At 39.7% G+C, this 17783-nt stretch overlaps 1 protein-coding gene across 1 annotated transcript; it reads right to left on the bottom strand.

Annotated features, from left to right (window-relative positions):
• Nucleotides 1-2040: 2040 nt before the first annotated feature.
• Nucleotides 2041-17602, bottom strand: lrp13 (low-density lipoprotein receptor related-protein 13). The gene is made up of 21 exons (XM_073861179.1): nucleotides 17466-17602; nucleotides 17015-17188; nucleotides 16373-16585; nucleotides 16039-16287; nucleotides 15705-15917; nucleotides 14588-14817; nucleotides 11883-12012; nucleotides 11357-11544; nucleotides 9470-9653; nucleotides 9182-9394; nucleotides 8915-9101; nucleotides 8622-8823; nucleotides 8292-8456; nucleotides 8003-8203; nucleotides 7380-7917; nucleotides 7165-7284; nucleotides 5194-5304; nucleotides 4812-5045; nucleotides 4246-4558; nucleotides 4060-4168; nucleotides 2041-2358 (listed from the first exon to the last, which is right to left on the bottom strand). The coding sequence occupies exons 1-21, from the start codon at nucleotides 17506-17508 to the stop codon at nucleotides 2335-2337; spliced, it is 4041 nt and encodes a 1346-aa protein (XP_073717280.1). The 5' UTR covers nucleotides 17509-17602; the 3' UTR covers nucleotides 2041-2334.
• Between the last annotated feature and the right edge of the window lie 181 nt (nucleotides 17603-17783).

Here is a 17783-nt window from a genome sequence, read left to right as displayed (position 1 = left end):
TTTTCCTTAAGTCTCTATCTTCATCAAACATTAAAAAAGGCTACATTATGTAAGCGGCGTAACTGTAATTCTGACATGCCTACATTTGTTTCAGCATTATACATAGGACAATTTCTGCCATGAAGTTTATTAGCAAACTTGTTTTTATTAGAAAAAGAATACTGTGGTATTTCGAGATCATTTTGTTTGTATGTGTCCTGTCAAGAACAGAAAGATTGTTCGCTTGCTTTTTGAAACGCATCTTTCCGTGTATGCACTTTTGAGTGCACTTAAACACATGCACGGAATTCGTCCTCCGTTTTTCAGTGCTTTATTTGCCAAATGTATTTTAATTGACAAAAGTATGAGACACAGTAGTGCAACTCTCTCTCAAGTTTATACATCAAGAGTTCTGATCTTTGAAGGGCATAGGGATAATCACATTTAATTGAAGTTGGACCGGACACATTCAATTGCATACACTGTAAAAAAAATTCCGTAGAAATTTGCAGCTGTGTTGCCGGTAACTTACCGTAGATTTAAATTTATGTTATTACTGGCAACATTTTGTTCAAAGTTAAATGAACATTAAACATTTACAAGTCTTTGTCTTTACAGAATAAAACTAGAAAAACAGCATCAAGCAAAACATTCTGGGAAATAAAATCTGAAGCAAAAAACAGAAAAAATTTGATGATGATTTCTGGTTCCCAGAATGCTTTGCATGAGGCTGTTATTGTATAGTTTTATTCTGTAAAGATAAAGACTTGTTAATATTTAAAATGTATTCAACTTTGAACAAACTCTTGCCAGTAAATAACATAAATTTAAATCTATGGTAATTTACCGGCAACCCAGCTGCAATAACATTGTAATTTCTACAGATTTTTTTTACAGTGTATGTGTCTTTGCGTACAGAAAATTGCTCACTATGTGATTAAATTGTTTAAAATCGCTTAAGTGTTAACATTTGCAAGCCTTTGAAACACGTGCAAATGATCAACTTTCACGCTATTTAAATTTGCGTATTAATCTGCAAATCGCATGCTAGCCGAACTGTGGGTCGTGATCTGTACGGATCACGGATCATCTGCGATCCGTTACACCACCAATTAGTATAAAAAAACATCTTGAGATACTTGGTAGCCTAAAATATTTACCTCTTATTTGAGACTTGGGCTTAAGTAGGCTACTTGCTGGTGGCAAGCTTCTCATTTATCAGATGAGTCAACGACAACCAGAAGTAAACTTCACAAAGTCATATTGCACAGAAATCTTGTCAAAGAACGGGAAAAAATAACTGTATTTAACTGGTTACCATTACTTTAAAGCAACACTATGTAGTTTCCATGTAAAAATGACTTACAGCTCCCCCATGTGGTTGAAAAGCGCAACAGTGCCTGGTATCAGACTCTTCTGCAGGCAGAGGGAGGGGCGGGGCGGGCTGTGTTTCCTACCCTCCACCGCCACTTTCAGAGTGTGCTTGTAGCAGCTAGGAGGCTGCTCAGGTTGCAGCAACGGTACAATTTGTCCAGTTAAAAGTTGCTCTATCACTGAAATAATTTTAGAGACATTATTTAAAGGTCGAAAAACTACATAGTGTTGCTTTAAATAAACGTTTCTGTTCCGGAACATGTATTTTGTGAAAGTTTCTGGTTTCGTTTCGGTTCCTTGCAAAAAAAAGTTTCTGTTTTTTGTTTTCGTTCCTTGAACTGGTTTCAAAGCCTTGGTTTTCAGTAAGGTATGTTTGTTAAAACTAGTTATATTACCTAATTAAACTAAGACCTAAACCACCCATATGGGTTAAGGCTATAATCTTAAATACACATCTTAAAATAAATCATTGTTTTGGTTCAAGATGCACACCAGTAAAGTCACATAAAAGGTATTAATTTAATGCTTTTTCCTAGCTTAAACCCTGTCTGTGAAACTGGGTCTGATTTAAACATCGTAATACCACAAACTGTGGATATAGGACCTTCATACTGATCTGGTTTTCAAGCTAACGGCCCATTTATGTCCTTGCCAAACCATTGTGTGCAAGAGGATCACTTCACAATGTTTCTTAAAAATGTACTTTAATCATTTTAACAGGAACACAGTTCAATTCAGTTCATAAATGATGAGATGTGAGAAAATATTAATGACAGCAGCACAATCTTACTGGAAATGTAATCTTTTAGCAATTTTGCCTCTAGACTTGAAAAAGAAAGACTTTATAAATGACTGAAAAAAGTCTTAACATTTGAAATTCAGAGATTACAGACAGAGTTAACAGTGACTGTGAATGTACGTTTTCAAAATGCAATGATTTTATTTCATAGAGACCAAGATGATGCAGCCAGGATGGTGAAGCTAATCCACAGATGTTACATTCTCCTGAAAGACAAACAGAAAATGTATTTATATGTAAAATATTGCTACGGTGACTCACTGCAATTTTACTTAAATTTACATCTATTGATTCGTGTTCATGGACACGATTTCCCTCTTTGTGTTACTTGGCATGACTTTCAATGCAATGCATTTCAGGGGCTGTCCACACGGAGACGCGTATCACTGCATACGTATAAATTTGTTATCGTATTGGCGTTACATCCACACGGATCCGGCGTTTTGGGAGACTGAATCCGCTATTTTTTGAAACCGGGTCCTAAAGTGGATAAATCTGAAACCGACACCCTTGCGGTTTCGTCTGTACAGCCAATCCGTATATTTTGTGAAGCGAAAACGTCATCACATCACGTGTCGGAAGCGTCACACGTAACAGCAGCAACAATAACGGTGGACTACGTGATTGTGTTCGTGCTACAGAAGCTACTAAAGCCTACTAGCTTTATTACAGCAAAATCTATTGCTTCTATGCAATTGTGGTGACCAACAATCGATAATGGACAACACCATACGTTGGTTATGCGCATGCTCAAAGTCTTCTTCTCCGTGTATAGTGTATATCTGTGGCAGAATTACAGCGCCCCAAACTGGTCCGGCATATATACTACACCGCTTCAGTCGGTTTCAGTGGTTTCGTGTGTACGGATTTTTTTTTTTGAGCAAGAAAAAAAAAGATTGGATAGGGGATGCACCGGCTTCGTGTGGACATAGCCTTAGTAAGAAGCATCTTTCGTGCCTGCACCATTGTTTTCATCTGCCATTCGGCCTCACAGACACTGTATTGTTTTCTCCTTTGTTATGCATTTTTAAAACTATCGTTGGGTTGAAAATAACCCAACATTTTCTATGTAAACAGAAGCCTTATTGAATGTTACCATGTTAAACACGCCAGGTCAAATTATCAGCCTGAGTGACATGAAAAAGTCTGTGAACATGAATCAATAGATAAAAATTTCACGAAGAATATTGTGCATTACACTGAGTTGTTTTAACCCATAGTTGACTCAAATATGGACAAACCCAATATAGGTTTGTCCCTTTTTGGCCCAACACTTGGTTAAAAACAGCTGCGTTTTCATTAAAGATTTGCGCAAAACTTTAGCGTTATTTAAAAAAACGTCGAATTTTTTTTCCTTTAACCAATGTTATGCAACGTTTGTTCGAGAGTGTCTCGAAATGCTCTCGCTGTATTTTGATGTCATGCTTTTAATGTTTTTTGACATCACAAAGTCGTACACACCTCTTTTGTCTTGCCCTCCAATTAAACACACCACACCATTTTGTGACTTTTACGCAGGTCAGGTGACCTGTAAATGCGCGAGAAAAAAAATGTAGGCCTACGAAACTTTTTTCAAATTGCCTGTAAAATGCACCTCCTCAGAGTTTAAAAACTATTTTGCAATATATCTGCATTTATGCGAAATTGCTGTGTTTCCATTGGACGCATTTTCAATTCGATATTTCAATTGGTGCAATTTGAAGGATAATGCAGCTTATGATTAAAATCCATTTATAACACCAATAAAATTTGCAACACTACTATACATTTTTATATATTTAATATTTTCTCAGTTTTCTCCTGATTTTTTATTTTTCTTCTCCTTTCTTTCTTTCTTTCTTTAAAAGCAATAAAACACTGTAAAAAAAGAGAAATATGAATAAATATGACTTGACTTGATTTCATACCTCTGAGAATTCGGTCTCTTTCCCACTGCGTTTTCCTGAAGTCACCTCTGATCTTCCTTGTAGTTCCTTCAAGCACGTTTCCTGCTCGACCACTGCCTGTGATCCTTCCCTAAACACATTTTTCAAATGTAATAAAGGACTAGACTTTAATGCATCAACAACAGTGAAATACAAATAACAGCGCACCTTCGATTTCTGGTCCTTTTCTTCTGAATGATCCCAATGGTAACACCCAGTACGACTACAGCAACACACAGCCCGATTGCACCGTACACAACCGGTCCCTGTGCAAGACCACCCAACAGATCCTGACATCGTACTCCACTATAACCCGCATCACAAACACACACCGTCGCGCCATCCCGGCTCACACATTTTCCGTTCCCGTTACAAAGTTTAACGTCGCACGTCTCTGCATCCACGTTCTCCGGTATTATGTCTTCACTCAGGCCTGGACGAAACGATTTAGGAAGGAGTCCAACCTTCTTATCTTGGAGACCTGAAAAGTTAAAACAGAAGAATTAGTAATGTTTTTAACACTTAATCAACGGTTGGTGAAAACCTGGAATGCTCAATTTGAAACTGAAGTGAAAGGGGAATCCTACAAAAAAAATGACATTTTATGACAAATAGGAATATTCCATTAAATTATGCATCTTGACATCACTCCTATTTGAGATTTTTGCAAGTTTCTGAATATATTAAAGTAAAAACTGGATTCAAAATATTGGGACGATGCTTCAGTTCCTCACAGTTCTCATCAGAATGATCCGGACATTCGGCGACTCCGTTGCAGAACTGATTCAGCGGTAGACAGATGTCTTTACTCAAGCAAGGTTTGGTGCCTTCAGGACATCGAGGTTCCAGGACACAGTCTGTACCATTAACCAGACGGTGGCCGTGGCCGCAATGACAAGACATTCCTCCTGGAAACGCTAGACAGATGTGACTGCATCCTCCATTACCATTTGAACAGAGATTGGTGTCTGAAACATCAAGGTGAAGCTTTAATTTAGTTTGCCTGTAATGGACGGGACGGTTGCTAGAAACTGTTTCTATCCAGTAAACTATAATAGTGTGGTTAGTTAAATAAATCTCATAGTTTGTGATAAGGTGAATGTGTTTCTTCTTCACCTTTTTGGATCAATTTGGTCAGTGCTTTCAGAGCGGCTATCTCAGTTTTCACTTCAAACCACAGCTTACTGGTCTCCTGTTCATCACTGAACCAGCACTTACTAGAATCATCTAAAAACAAAATGACACAAGTATTACCGAAGATATTGATTATAACAAGACTGAAGACTCCTATTACTATAACTAAAGGACAATGCAACACATAATATGGCCACTCTGGCGACGGAAGTCCCACCTTCCAGTTAAAACATCCAATCATCAATCGATAAAGACTGATTATACTTTGAAGGAGCTCTATACAGTGTCACATGAGGCATTTGCTAACATGTGCGCATGCAAACAGCTTTAAATAAAGGGTTAACTGTTACAGATCCAAAAAATAATTATTTTTAATGTAGTCAACAAATGTTTGCAATTAATTAAAATTAGAGCAGTCAAACGATTAATCGCGATTAATCACATAAAATAATACTAAAATACAAGTTTATGTTAGTATATATGTGCATAATAAATGTGTGTGTACTGTGTGTAACTATTATGTATTTATATATACACACAAATACACAAACATTAAAATATAGTTGTTTAATAAATAATTTAATCACGATCAGTGTTGGGGAAAGTTACTTTTAAAAGTAATGCATTATAATATTATATTACTCCAAAACGATTTGCGTTACTTAGTTATTTTTCATGAAAAGTAATACTTTTGCGCATTGCCTTTTTCGCGTTACTTTTGCGCATTGCCTTTTTCGCGTTACTTTTGCGCATTGCCTTTTTCGCGTTACTTTTGCGCATTGCCTTTTTCGCGTTGCTTTTGCCCATTGCCTTTTTCGCGTTGCTTTTGCGCATTGCCTTTTTCGCGTTACTTTTGCGCATTGCCTTTTTCGCGTTACTTTTGCGCATTGCCTTTTTCGCGTTACTTTTGCGCATTGCCTTTTTCGCGTTACTTTTGCGCATTGCCTTTTTCGCGTTACTTTTGCGCATTGCCTTTTTCGCGTTACTTTTGCGCATTGCCTTTTTCGCGTTACTTTTGCGCATTGCCTTTTTCGCGTTACTTTTGCCCATTGCCTTTTTCGCGTTACTTTTGCCCATTGCCTTTTTCGCGTTACTTTTGCGCACTGCCTTTTTCGCGTTACTTTTGCGCACTGCCTTTTTGGCGTTACTTTTGCGCACTGCCTTTTCCGCGTTACTTTTGCGCACTGCCTTTTCCGCGTTACTTTTGCGCACTGCCTTTTCCGCGTTACTTTTGCGCACTGCCTTTTCCGCGTTACTTTTCAGCATTGCCTTTTTCGCGTTACTTTTGCGCATTACCTTTTTTGCGTTACTTTTGCGTATTACCTTTTTCACGTTACTTTTGCGTTACTTGGCTGAGGCTTGATCTTTTTCAGGACTTGCAGGCGTTTTTTATGAATGAGTCAAACTGTTCCCGCTCAAACACGCACGCATAGTGCGCGTAAAACTATGTGACTACGTTCAGTTTAATTCACAATTTTTTTTTTAACATCTTATTCATTAAACTAAAAATTAACTTGTATTACTTTATTTTAAAAAAGTAACTCAAATATTAATGTGTACATTTATAACGTAATGAGTTACTTTACCCGTTCCTTCAGAAAAGTAATGTTATTACGTAATGCACGTTACTTGTAATGCGTTACCCCCAACACTGATTACGATTAATCGCTTGACAGCCCTAAATTATCTTAATTTTGCTCAAACACAAACTTGTATTTTATTGTATTGCGACAAATTTATGTATAAATTAATGTTCTTACACACACAAACACACATATACATACACATATAATTACACACACATGAATTACGCAAACACAAACTTTTACTTTGTATGCAGTTAATCACGATTAATCGTTTGACAGCCATAAATTATCTTAAGTGTGCTGTAAAAATTATGGCAGACAGCATTGGACTAACAAAATATAAAAACGTGATATGAGCAGATTTTACCTCTTTTAGTAACCCAAACAGGGACTTTGTTAACCAAGCCAAATGCTGTTAATCCTCCTCCTGTTTTTATTTCCTTGTATCCCGAACCATCAATGCCAACTGAAGCAATTACACCAAGACCTAGAGAAAGATCATCATAGTGGTACATTGTGCACATTATAAACCATCATTTACAATGTATAAAAATGCACACATTTAAGAAAATAAATAAATACCAGTGTCAGCCCAGTAGAGTTTAATCCCATCATCAGTTAGCAGGAGTGAAGTTGGCTTTAGTGATTTACTCCACACCACACTTCTGTTCTGTCCATTCATGTATGCGCACTCTACCGTATTCACTCCACCATCCTTGTGTTTGTTTAAAAAGCAGAGCCGTCCGCTTGGCGGGTGCAACGTGATCGATTCGATCCCAGTGACGGCGTCATGAATTAACACGCTGGTGAGATCGGCGCCCAGTGAAGTGACCTGCAGGCCCGGCAGCCTTGTGCTGCTCCAGTACAGATTTAATGTGATCCAGTCCACTGCAAACGCACTGATCGAGTCTTTATATAGCTGAAGACGTTTTCCACGTGGCACCAGTGCGGTGTCTTTCATTTTAAACAGCTCAACGGCATTAGCATCGGACACGTACAAGGTAAGGTCTCGCAACAATAAATCAAACGCTGTTGGCCTGAGCCTGGATAGGAGGTGAAACTGGCGATGTTCAGGCCACTTCTGAAGGTCTGTACTGCTGGGTCTGTTCTGCACAAAGACCTTAGATACAGAAACGGACAGAGAAACAGCATTACTAGAAGGTAAACGACAGGTAAAACAGGAAGTAATGTCATGACCTGTCTACCTGTGTGATCGCAGAGGGAGATAGAAACAGTATGAAGGACGAGTCTTTGGGTTTTGAGCACGTGAGTCCATCTTCTTCCAGAAGGAGTGGAGACGGACATTTACAGGCGCTCATCTGCTCGGGTGCCAACACGCACAGATGAGAGCAGCGTTTGGTCAGACAGGGGTTTGAAACGCTCACCTGTAACAGCGCGTGAATGACCTGCACCACAGAATCAAGACCCATTTCACTTTAATTATGCATCGTGTTCCCCATGATTGAAATGACCACAGAGATCAGAAATACTTGCTTTTAAACCAAACGGCTGCCCAGGCCGCTTAAGCAGGACTTGGTGCTTTTTGCCACTGGTTTTGTGAGCACTCTGTATGGTTCCTCTTTTGGTATCAGACCAGTACATCATGTCATTAAATACAGACACAGAGAATGGACTGGGCGTCTCCATCAGCTGCAGAAGCTAGAAATAAAACATCACCATCAACATTATGAAAAGATGCTGGTTTTTGAAAGACCCCCATCTTGGGTTCATTGAATATATAAAGTTAACAGTAAATTGATCACGTGGATCAAAGTCTTCCTTTTAATCTCATTTGAATAAATTATCTTAACTAAAAACCTCTACCTTAATATCTCTTCCATCCAGACTGGCTGATCCAATGCATTTGAGTTTCTCATCCGTCCAGTAGATTCTGTTACGCAGGGAATCCACAGTCAAACTCACCGGCCATCGAAGAGAGCGTTTGATCAACACTCGTCTATCTGATCCATCCATTCCAGCACATTCGATCTGAGCCTCATCCCCTGTTTCTGACCAGAACATCAGACTGAAAAGAGAAAGACAAAATATGATCTGAAATCATCACATAACACACAGCTTTAATAGATGATGTAACGAAAAAAAATCATAACTCGAACCCTTTCTGAGGGAGCAGAGCTAGAGACCGAAGCTGGCCAAGATCTCGATCCAGAATCACCACCACGCGATCAAAGCTTCTGGTGGCATTGGTGTCCAATGCCACGGCGTTTATCTGGCTGTTTACACCATCAGCCCAGTAAAGGTTTCTGGCCACCCAATCCACTGCCAGGGTGTCTGCATTCATACCTTTACAAAGAAGTCGTCAACAGTTTGCCACCAAAGCACTTTTCACGCACCCCTTGATGATCGTCCATCCTTCTCTGTACCTTTAACGATGGTTCCTCTGCTCTTCTGATCCAGCGACATCCATTTGATACTGTCGGTGTTGAGGTTGGTCCAGTAGACTCTTTGGTTCCCCCAGTCGAAGTCGAGCGAGACGACAAACCGCTTCTCGGAGGACAGAAGAACATTCAGACTGGAGCTCCTCAGACCCAGCAGGAAGACCTCAGACTGCACCGAAGCCAGAAGGTATGGCTCACCTAAAACATGGTTTGAAATTAATACGTATCCAATGACATTACATTACCTATATTATCCATTACGAATGTAGATACCTGTGATTTTACAGCTACGACCGTCAGGTTCGAGAACGTAACCCTGACTACAAGAGCACTTGAATGAGCCTTCAGTGTTGTTACAGTAGTGTGAACAAGCGGCTGGATTGCTCGCACATTCATCGACATCAACACACGACAGGGCGCCATCTACAGGCTTATAGCCGATCCTACACCAACATTGCTATGATACAGAAAACAGGCAGAAAAATTAAATCAGTGTGCTTAAACTATATATTATATTAGCACATATTATGCCTATTTTTACAAAATGTAATATAAGTCTTGTGTGCCTAGAATGTGTCTGATGTTTAACAGGGTTCCCACACCTTAGTTAACTTCAAATTCAAGGACCTTTCAAGGACTTTCCACGTCCAATACCCTCAAATTCAAGGACACATTTCAAGTAAGAGCAAGGTTACATCGTGTTACCTTTTAAGATACATTACAGTTCCCTTTCGAGGGAACTCGCGCTGCGTCACTGCGGTGACACTTTGGGGGCCTCCCAGTGGTAAGTGCATCTGAATGTGTTTATCAAATTCAACCAATGTTAAAGCTTAACGACAAAGACAGGGTGACGTGGGAGTCAGGAAGTATATCGCTATCTGAAATATTGCCAAAGACAGCGTTACAGGGACGCAGGAAGTATGGCAAAGATGGAGACGCAGCGCCTCGTTCCCTTCTCAGGGAACAACAATTACATACGTAACCCGAGACGTTTTCATGTGTGAAACACAACTATGCAAAAAAAAGCATTTCGGTATGAATCAACATTCGCATACAGAAGATATAAGCATTTAAAGCGAACAGTTTCGCATATGTGCTTAAAAAGTCTAGAATTTTATGATATTATCCTACACTACACAGGGAATAATATGGATATGGATCAAATGGATACAACGTGCTATCAAACACAATAAGAAAAGCTTTTGGGTAAAAGTTACCAGTCAGTCAGGGGCTGGGGGCGGGGCTTTATCAGTGTGACGCCACATTAAAGGAATAGTCTACTCATTTTCAATATTAAAATATGTTATTACCTTAACTAAGAATTGTTGATACATCCCTCTATCATCTGTGTGCGTGCACGTAAGCGCTGGAGCGCGCTGTGATGCTTCGATAGCATTTAGCTTAGCCCCATTCATTCAATGGTACCATTTAGAGATAAAGTTAGAAGTGACCAAACACATCAACGTTTTTCCTATTTAAGACGAGTAGTTATACGAGCAAGTTTGGTGGTACAAAATAAAACGTAGCGCTTTTCTAAGCGGATTTAAAAGAGGAACTATATTTTATGGCGTAATAGCACTTTTGGGAGTACTTCGACTCGGCGCAAGTAACACCCTCCCTCTCCCATTATGAGAGTGAGAAGGGGAGCGGACTTTTCAGGCGAGTCGAAGTACTCCCAAAAGTGCTATTACGCCATAAAATATAGTTCCTCTTTTAAATCCTTAAAGCGCTACGTTTTATTTTGTACCACCAAACTTGCTCGTACAACCACTCGTCCCAAATAGGAAAAACGCCGATGTGCCCGGTCACTTCCAACTCCATCTCCGATTGGTACCATTGAATGAATGGGGCCAAGTCAAATGCCATCGAAGCGTCACAGCGCGCCCCAGCGCCCACGTGCACACACACAGATGACAGAGGGATGTATCAACAATTCTTAGTTAAGGTAATAACATTTTAATATTGAAAATTAGTAGACTATTCCTTTAACAAGAGAATCAATACAGTATGTCTAATGAGACTGCTTTGGTTTAATGGGGATTAAAAAAAGAGGATGGATTTTTTTCACACACTGCCAACACATTTATGTCCAAACATCATGTAAAAGTGGATTTTGCATAATATGTGCCCTTTAAATATAGAGTGCAATATCATCCGTACCGGGCCTGTGGGTGTGACATGACAATCATGTGCACACTTGAACTTATCTGAACATTTTTCCGTCATACAGGATCCGCCCTCATCCGAACCGTCCAGACAGTTTTTAACTCCATTACAAAGCTGAGACGAATCCACACATTCAGAACTTCCACACCGAAACAGATGAGGAGGACAGGACACAGGTGGACCTGTTCAAACAGACCGCATGAGGTAGAGTAACAGTGTTGACAGTATGTAACAGAACTGACAAACACACCCTCTCTTAAACACATACATGACTGTCAACACTGTTACTATACCTTGTTAATAGAGTTTGACAGTAACAGACTAATTGGGATTTTCAACTTTTACAAAAAAGACAGTACTACCAAATTATTAAAATACATAAAAATAATACAATTTAAAAAATGAGAAAAAATTATGACTTTGCATATCAAATGTCCCGGCAATTATGTACCGGTAATCACTGCTTTTCAAGTTTGGGAAGAAAACTTCTGAGTGTGTTTTTAATTCAGTTTAGACTTACAGTCAGACTCATCACTTCCATCCTTGCAGTCTTCAGATCCGTCACATCGCCAGTCCTGTGGTATACACCGAGTCTTAGAGGAGCAGGACCACTGGAAATCTCCACACTGTACTGGCGAATCCTTACAGTTCTGTCTCAAAATAAACACAACCAGCTGATTAATGTACAGAGAGATTAATTTCCCTACACTGGAGTTTCAAAAAATTAGTTTAAAGGTGCCGTGTGTAGATTTTAGCGGCATCTAGCTGTGAGGTTGTGAATTGCAACCAACGGCTGAGTCCACAGCTCACCCCTCCTTATCAAAACGCATAGAGAAGCCACGGTAGCTTCCACAGGACAAACACGTCATCGTCTGAGGGGCTGTCCACACGGAGACGCGTATCACTGTATACGTATAAATTTGTTATCGTATTGGCGTTTCATCCACACGAATCCAGCGTTTTGGGAGACTGAAACCGTTATTTTTTGAAACCGGGTCCTGAAGTGGATAAATCTGAAATCGACACCCTTGCGGTTTCGTGTGTACTGCCAATCCATATATTTTGTGAAGCGAAAACGTCATCACATCACGTGTCGGAAGCGTCACAAGTAACAGCAACAACAATAACGGCGGACTACGTGATTGTGTTCGTGCTACAGAAGCTACTAAGCCTACTAGCTTTATTACAGCAAAATCTATTGCTTCTATGCACTTGTGGTGAGCAACAAGCGATTATGGACAACACCATACGTTGGTTATGCGCATGCTCAAAGTCTTCTTCTCTGTGTATAGTGTATATCTGTGGCAGAATTACAGTGCCCCATACTGGTCCGGCATATATACTACACCGCTTTCAGTCGGTTTCAGTGGTTTCGTGTTTACGGATTTTTTTTAGAACAAGGTGGACAAAGCCTGAGACAACGTTGTGACAAAACGTGCTTTTATAGAGCACTTTGTTTGTTTAGGGCTACTGTAGAAACATGGTGGTGAGAAATGTCAACTTCCTTGGACCCGTGGTGTATGGAGATTAAAAACGTCTCACTCTAAGATAAGGTAATAAAAACCTTTGTAATGGTACTCAAAACATTATATTGCATTTCTGCCAAGAGATCCTTTCGAGAAGTTACGCAGTGCACCTTTAAATGGGGGGTTCAATGGTATTTCAAGCATTCTGACTTATTAACACGGTTATAGAGTTTCCTAAATGCTAAACGTAGGCAAAGTGTCAAAAAAGCATTTGGGCGTGTTACAGAGTATTTCTGTGCCGAATGCACTTCGCCAGGGTTCATACAAGTTTCGGAAAGTTTTTTTTCGATTACATGTCCAACTGACGTTTCAGGGGTTTTCTATACGCATCAATACTTTATACGGACACTTCCCCCAGAAAACTCCGCCTACCCGTCAATCAGCGGGAGACGCTACAACTTGCAAACATCACATCATCATGCGACAGCTTTGTTTTATATCAAAACTCAACAATGGCACGAAAGAAGAAGTGTGTTTTTGGATGTGAGGAGAAGAAAGTCAGCCTTATGAAAACAATGGATATAGTTTATTATCAGAGGTAGCAGCGGAGTTTTGCGTAATTGTTTGATGCGCTGGATTTTCCCAACCGGGTCACGAGTTCCATGGGGTAAGTAAGACTTCTGTCTTATGTTGGAAATAGGCGCGTGCATATTATATAAATGACACGAACATGTAGTGAATCATAAGTGAAAAGTGTTGTAGTGTTGCATGACTCGTACTCGCTCCACCCGCGGTAGTAACTCCTCCTTCATTTTTTCGTACGTTATCGTAAAAATACGGTAAAGCTAATCTTTCTTTTATAAATCTGATTAAACTAAAGACTCTTCGGAGATATAAAGGATGTCATACTACTCTATAGGTACTTCAGATTAACATCAGAAATGCAGAAACAGCTGTGTTACGTGAGCTTTAAGCAGTCCAACATGTCAACTTATGGTTCAACCATTGGCCAGAGTTTGATACAGTGTATGATGTTTGTCACAGTGAACAATGTTCATACAAAGCAATATTTAGATAACTATTACCTTGAATAACCTCTGTGTATGAAATGTGCTATATAAAAAACTTGCCTTGCCTATTACAAATGGCTTACTTGTCAGAGAAAGGTGCAAAAGCTGTCAATGTAACAGTACCCTTTATTGGTTCTTGAGGCAATTTTTTAGTTGTTTTGAGTCCTAATTTGGCCACAACTTTCTCTGTGTTTCAGCAAATGGAATGATATTTGGTGACAAATCTTATGTTGACACATATTTTGAGAAAATGCTTTGAAATCTTTCAAAAACTCAACAATATACCGTGGGCAAATTTACTACCATTTTGGGTTGTTCGTGGCCAAAAAACCCCACTAAATTAAATGGATGACTTCTGTCTTATGTTGGAAATAGGCGCGTGCGTATTATATAAATGAAACGAACATGTAGTGAATCATAAGTTAAACAGTGTTGTATAGTGTTGCATGACTCGTACTCGCTCCACCCGCGGTAGTAACTCCTCCTTCTTCATTTTTTCGAACGTTATCGGAAAGATTTGGTAAAGCTAATAATGTATCACATGATTTTTTTTCACTTTTTTTAATACATCTGTTAATCACCTTCAGTACTGACCAAATTTCATAAAAAAATCCATGATTTTAACTCTTTAATTTCCAAGTTCATAAGTGATGTCACCGATTTTGGGAAAAAAAAGTTTTTCAAATCACCTTTTCATCTGTGCCATCTTTACAGTCTGTTTCTCCATCACACATCCACTCATCCAGCAGACACTCTTGACTGTGTGGACAGCGGCGTTGTGTGCTGCAGGGTGGAGGTTCAGCACAATTCTCTTCATCCGAATGATCTCTGCAGTCTGGATGACCATCACATCGCATACTGACAGAGACACACTGACCACTATTGCATCTCCATTCTGCAGCGCTGCAGCTTTCCACACCTGACGCAGAATAACAAACACTGTTTATAACATTTATTATTGTGCATGGGTGTCGAAACCATTTTTAAAGCCAATGATATTGGACCCACTCACTTTTTCTCTTTAGCGCACATGTCTGTTTACTTTTTACAGCACTGTTTTCTTAAATCCATTCCACTTGGCTCATTTAGAGTCCATATAATTTTGTGTTTTCATTACTTTCGCCTGCTGGACTTACAACACAATAAGCTAAACAAAACTCTTAAGCTGCATTCAGACTAGCAGCGACTTTCTCGCTGTGTGTCACTCTTCTCTTTCAATAAGGTGGTTTGGAGGCGTTTCTAAATCTGGTTGTCATAATGAGTGCCAAAGTTGGTCATTATTTGCATAAAGTTAAACTTTTCTCAACTTTGTTGCACGACTGGACACGCCCCATTCAGTCGCCGGAAGTCCGTAAGCTTCCATTTGAAATCAATGAGATTGCGTGGCTTTGCTACTGCTAGTCTGAATGTAGCTTTATGGTGCATTTGCGGTTAAGCTGGAGGCTTGAATATTTTGAGTTGACTTGCTTCATTCGTGCGTGAAATTCATGTCATTTGCGCATGAAATTAGCACATGATATTTGCGTCATTCATTCAGATGCGAATACGCTTTAGCTAGCTTGTAGTCTCAATATGTGAGATCAGCATTACACAATAGTATCAAGGAGCGAGGCATAAGTTTCCTTATATATATATATTTTTACTAATTTCTCGATTAAAAGCCCAATGTAGCTCTTTTATTGTTGATTTAATGAGAAGGTCTACCAAAAGTTAGGTTTGCGCCACAAAAGCCGTTTGTTTGCCACTGAAACGTTCAATATCGTTTCTAGTCACAGCCCCGAAAAGTTACATCAATTGAAAACACACCACAGCTGTCTTCATCGCTGCCATCTGCACAGTCTTTCTCTCCATCGCAGAGAAAGGATTCTGGGATACATCGGTTGTTGTCACAGCGATGATCACAGCTCTCATCCTGCTTGAAGCAGTCGACTTCATCCGAGCGATCCTGACATTGAGCCACACCATCGCACACCTGCCTTCGCTCGATACACTTCTTACCATGTGCACACTGAAACTGACCTGGAAACGGATAAGAAAGAATATTATCATGTGAGAAACACTGATGGAGATATTAGTTTTTTGAAGTTGTTTTAGGGATGGGTGGTTGCCCGGGGGGTTGCTAAGGCTATCATATCCTCACCAGATTCACACTCGTCCAAGCATTCGTCCTCGTCCGATCCATCCGCACAGTCCATCTCTCCATCACACAAGTGGTTATAAAGAACACAGTCCATCCCATCTTGACACAACTTCGAACCGTAGGAACAACGGAGAGGAGTTTTGGTTACAGGGTCTTTCTCCAAACCATCAGACTCATCTGTCGGTTTCTCCTCTGTGCTTCTGTCATTTTCAGCATCTCCACCATCATCATCATCATAAGGGTTATCATCTTAAAAGGAAAAAAACACTGTTGATAATGCAAACCTTTGCTAGAATCCACCAACAGTCCAATTAAACCTAAAGAAATGTCTTACAACAGCCATCTTCATCACTGCCATCCATACAATCTTTATCTCCATCACATATAAAGGATTTTGGGATACAACGGTTATTGTCACAGCGATGATCACAGCTCTCGTCCTGCTTGAGGCAGTCGACTTCATCCGAGCGATCCTGACATTGAGCCACTCCATCACACACCTGCTTTTGTTCAATACACTTCTTACCATGTGCACACTGAAACTGACCTGGAATTAAAATGTAAGGCAGGCGAGATGTCTTAAACTAAAGTATGGAAATCAAGCAAAGCATAAATTGAGACAAATTACTGCCCAAGACAAACAGTAAACTGGGATGCAATGATCTAAAACAAGCTTTTTCTGTTGCTTGAGCATTCCAATAGCGCCACAGAAGGCCCATGGTAAACACATACTGATAAAACGTAGGCATTCAATGCAACTTTGGAAAAAAATACATGCAGAACAAACTCAGAAAAGCTTTAATGATATCATGCAAATATTTTGTGACTACAACTATTTGTTTCTTACTATTAAAAAAATTAAACATTAAAAAAATAATGTACATAATGCATAGGACTTTATATGGCCAAACAGATTATAAGGACTAATATGGATCAGGGCACCAATGGCACCCAGACATTAAGTAGTCTAGCACACCTATGCTGCAGAATGAATCACATTCATCTTCATCCGAGCCATCAGGACAGTCATTTTCACCATCACATACATGACTGTAAGGAACACAGTCAGATCCGTCCTTACAGGGTTTCAAACCGAACCTGCAGTGCAGAGGAACCTTCTCAGAACCCACAGCAGCCAGAACACACTCAGCTGGAGAACACACACAGTCATTACATGTCACAATGTAAACATTTGTTTTTACACTGGGTGATATAAATAAACTACATTTACTTATTCTTCCTTTGACAGGACTAGGATGGGCCTTAATAAGACAATTTCTTCAAAATATGCATTTGTTACTACAGAAAACCACATCATTTAGCCAATGTAGTTAACTAAACAACTTATGCACAGACACAACTGGAAAAGTTTGTTACTGATATGGGGTAACATTACAATGATGATCAATGTGAGATTTCAATCTCACCTTTTAAAAGCAGTAAGATCCCCCAAAATACAAACACACACATGACTGCAGAGCAAACCAGCTGAATTCGTGACGTGGCGCTTTAATCAGACGAACAGCTGAGATTAATGCATCTTAATTGGTCAGAAATAAGGCTTGTTTGACTTAATGGGGCGCAGAAAGAACCGACAGGCGGGTGACGTCAAAGTTTCGCGAGAGCGATTTGAAAGCAAATTCCTCCGTATGATTTCTCAATTGCTCTCGCGGTACTTTGACGTCATCCAACTGTCAGTTCTAGTGAGGACGAACAAGCATATAGACTGGGGATGTGTCACAAAA

The sequence above is a fragment of the Misgurnus anguillicaudatus genome, chromosome 22, assembly GCF_027580225.2.
Source record: "Misgurnus anguillicaudatus chromosome 22, ASM2758022v2, whole genome shotgun sequence".
Classification (NCBI taxonomy): domain Eukaryota; kingdom Metazoa; phylum Chordata; class Actinopteri; order Cypriniformes; family Cobitidae; genus Misgurnus; species Misgurnus anguillicaudatus.
Note: the sequence above shows the minus strand (reverse complement) of the source record. Positions and strands in the feature narration are given on the sequence as shown.

Excerpts from the sequence above, each read along its gene's own strand:
- lrp13 (XM_073861179.1), bottom strand. The coding sequence starts at position 17,508 with ATGTGTGTGTTTGTATTTTGGGGGATCTTACTGCTTTTAAAAG. Across the intron at positions 16,288-16,372 it reads CAGTGATGAAGATGGCTGTT|ATGATAACCCTTATGATGAT; the intron begins GTAAGACATTTC and ends TTTCCTTTTAAG. Across the intron at positions 7,918-8,002 it reads CTCCCTCTGCGATCACACAG|GTCTTTGTGCAGAACAGACC; the intron begins GTAGACAGGTCA and ends TCTGTATCTAAG.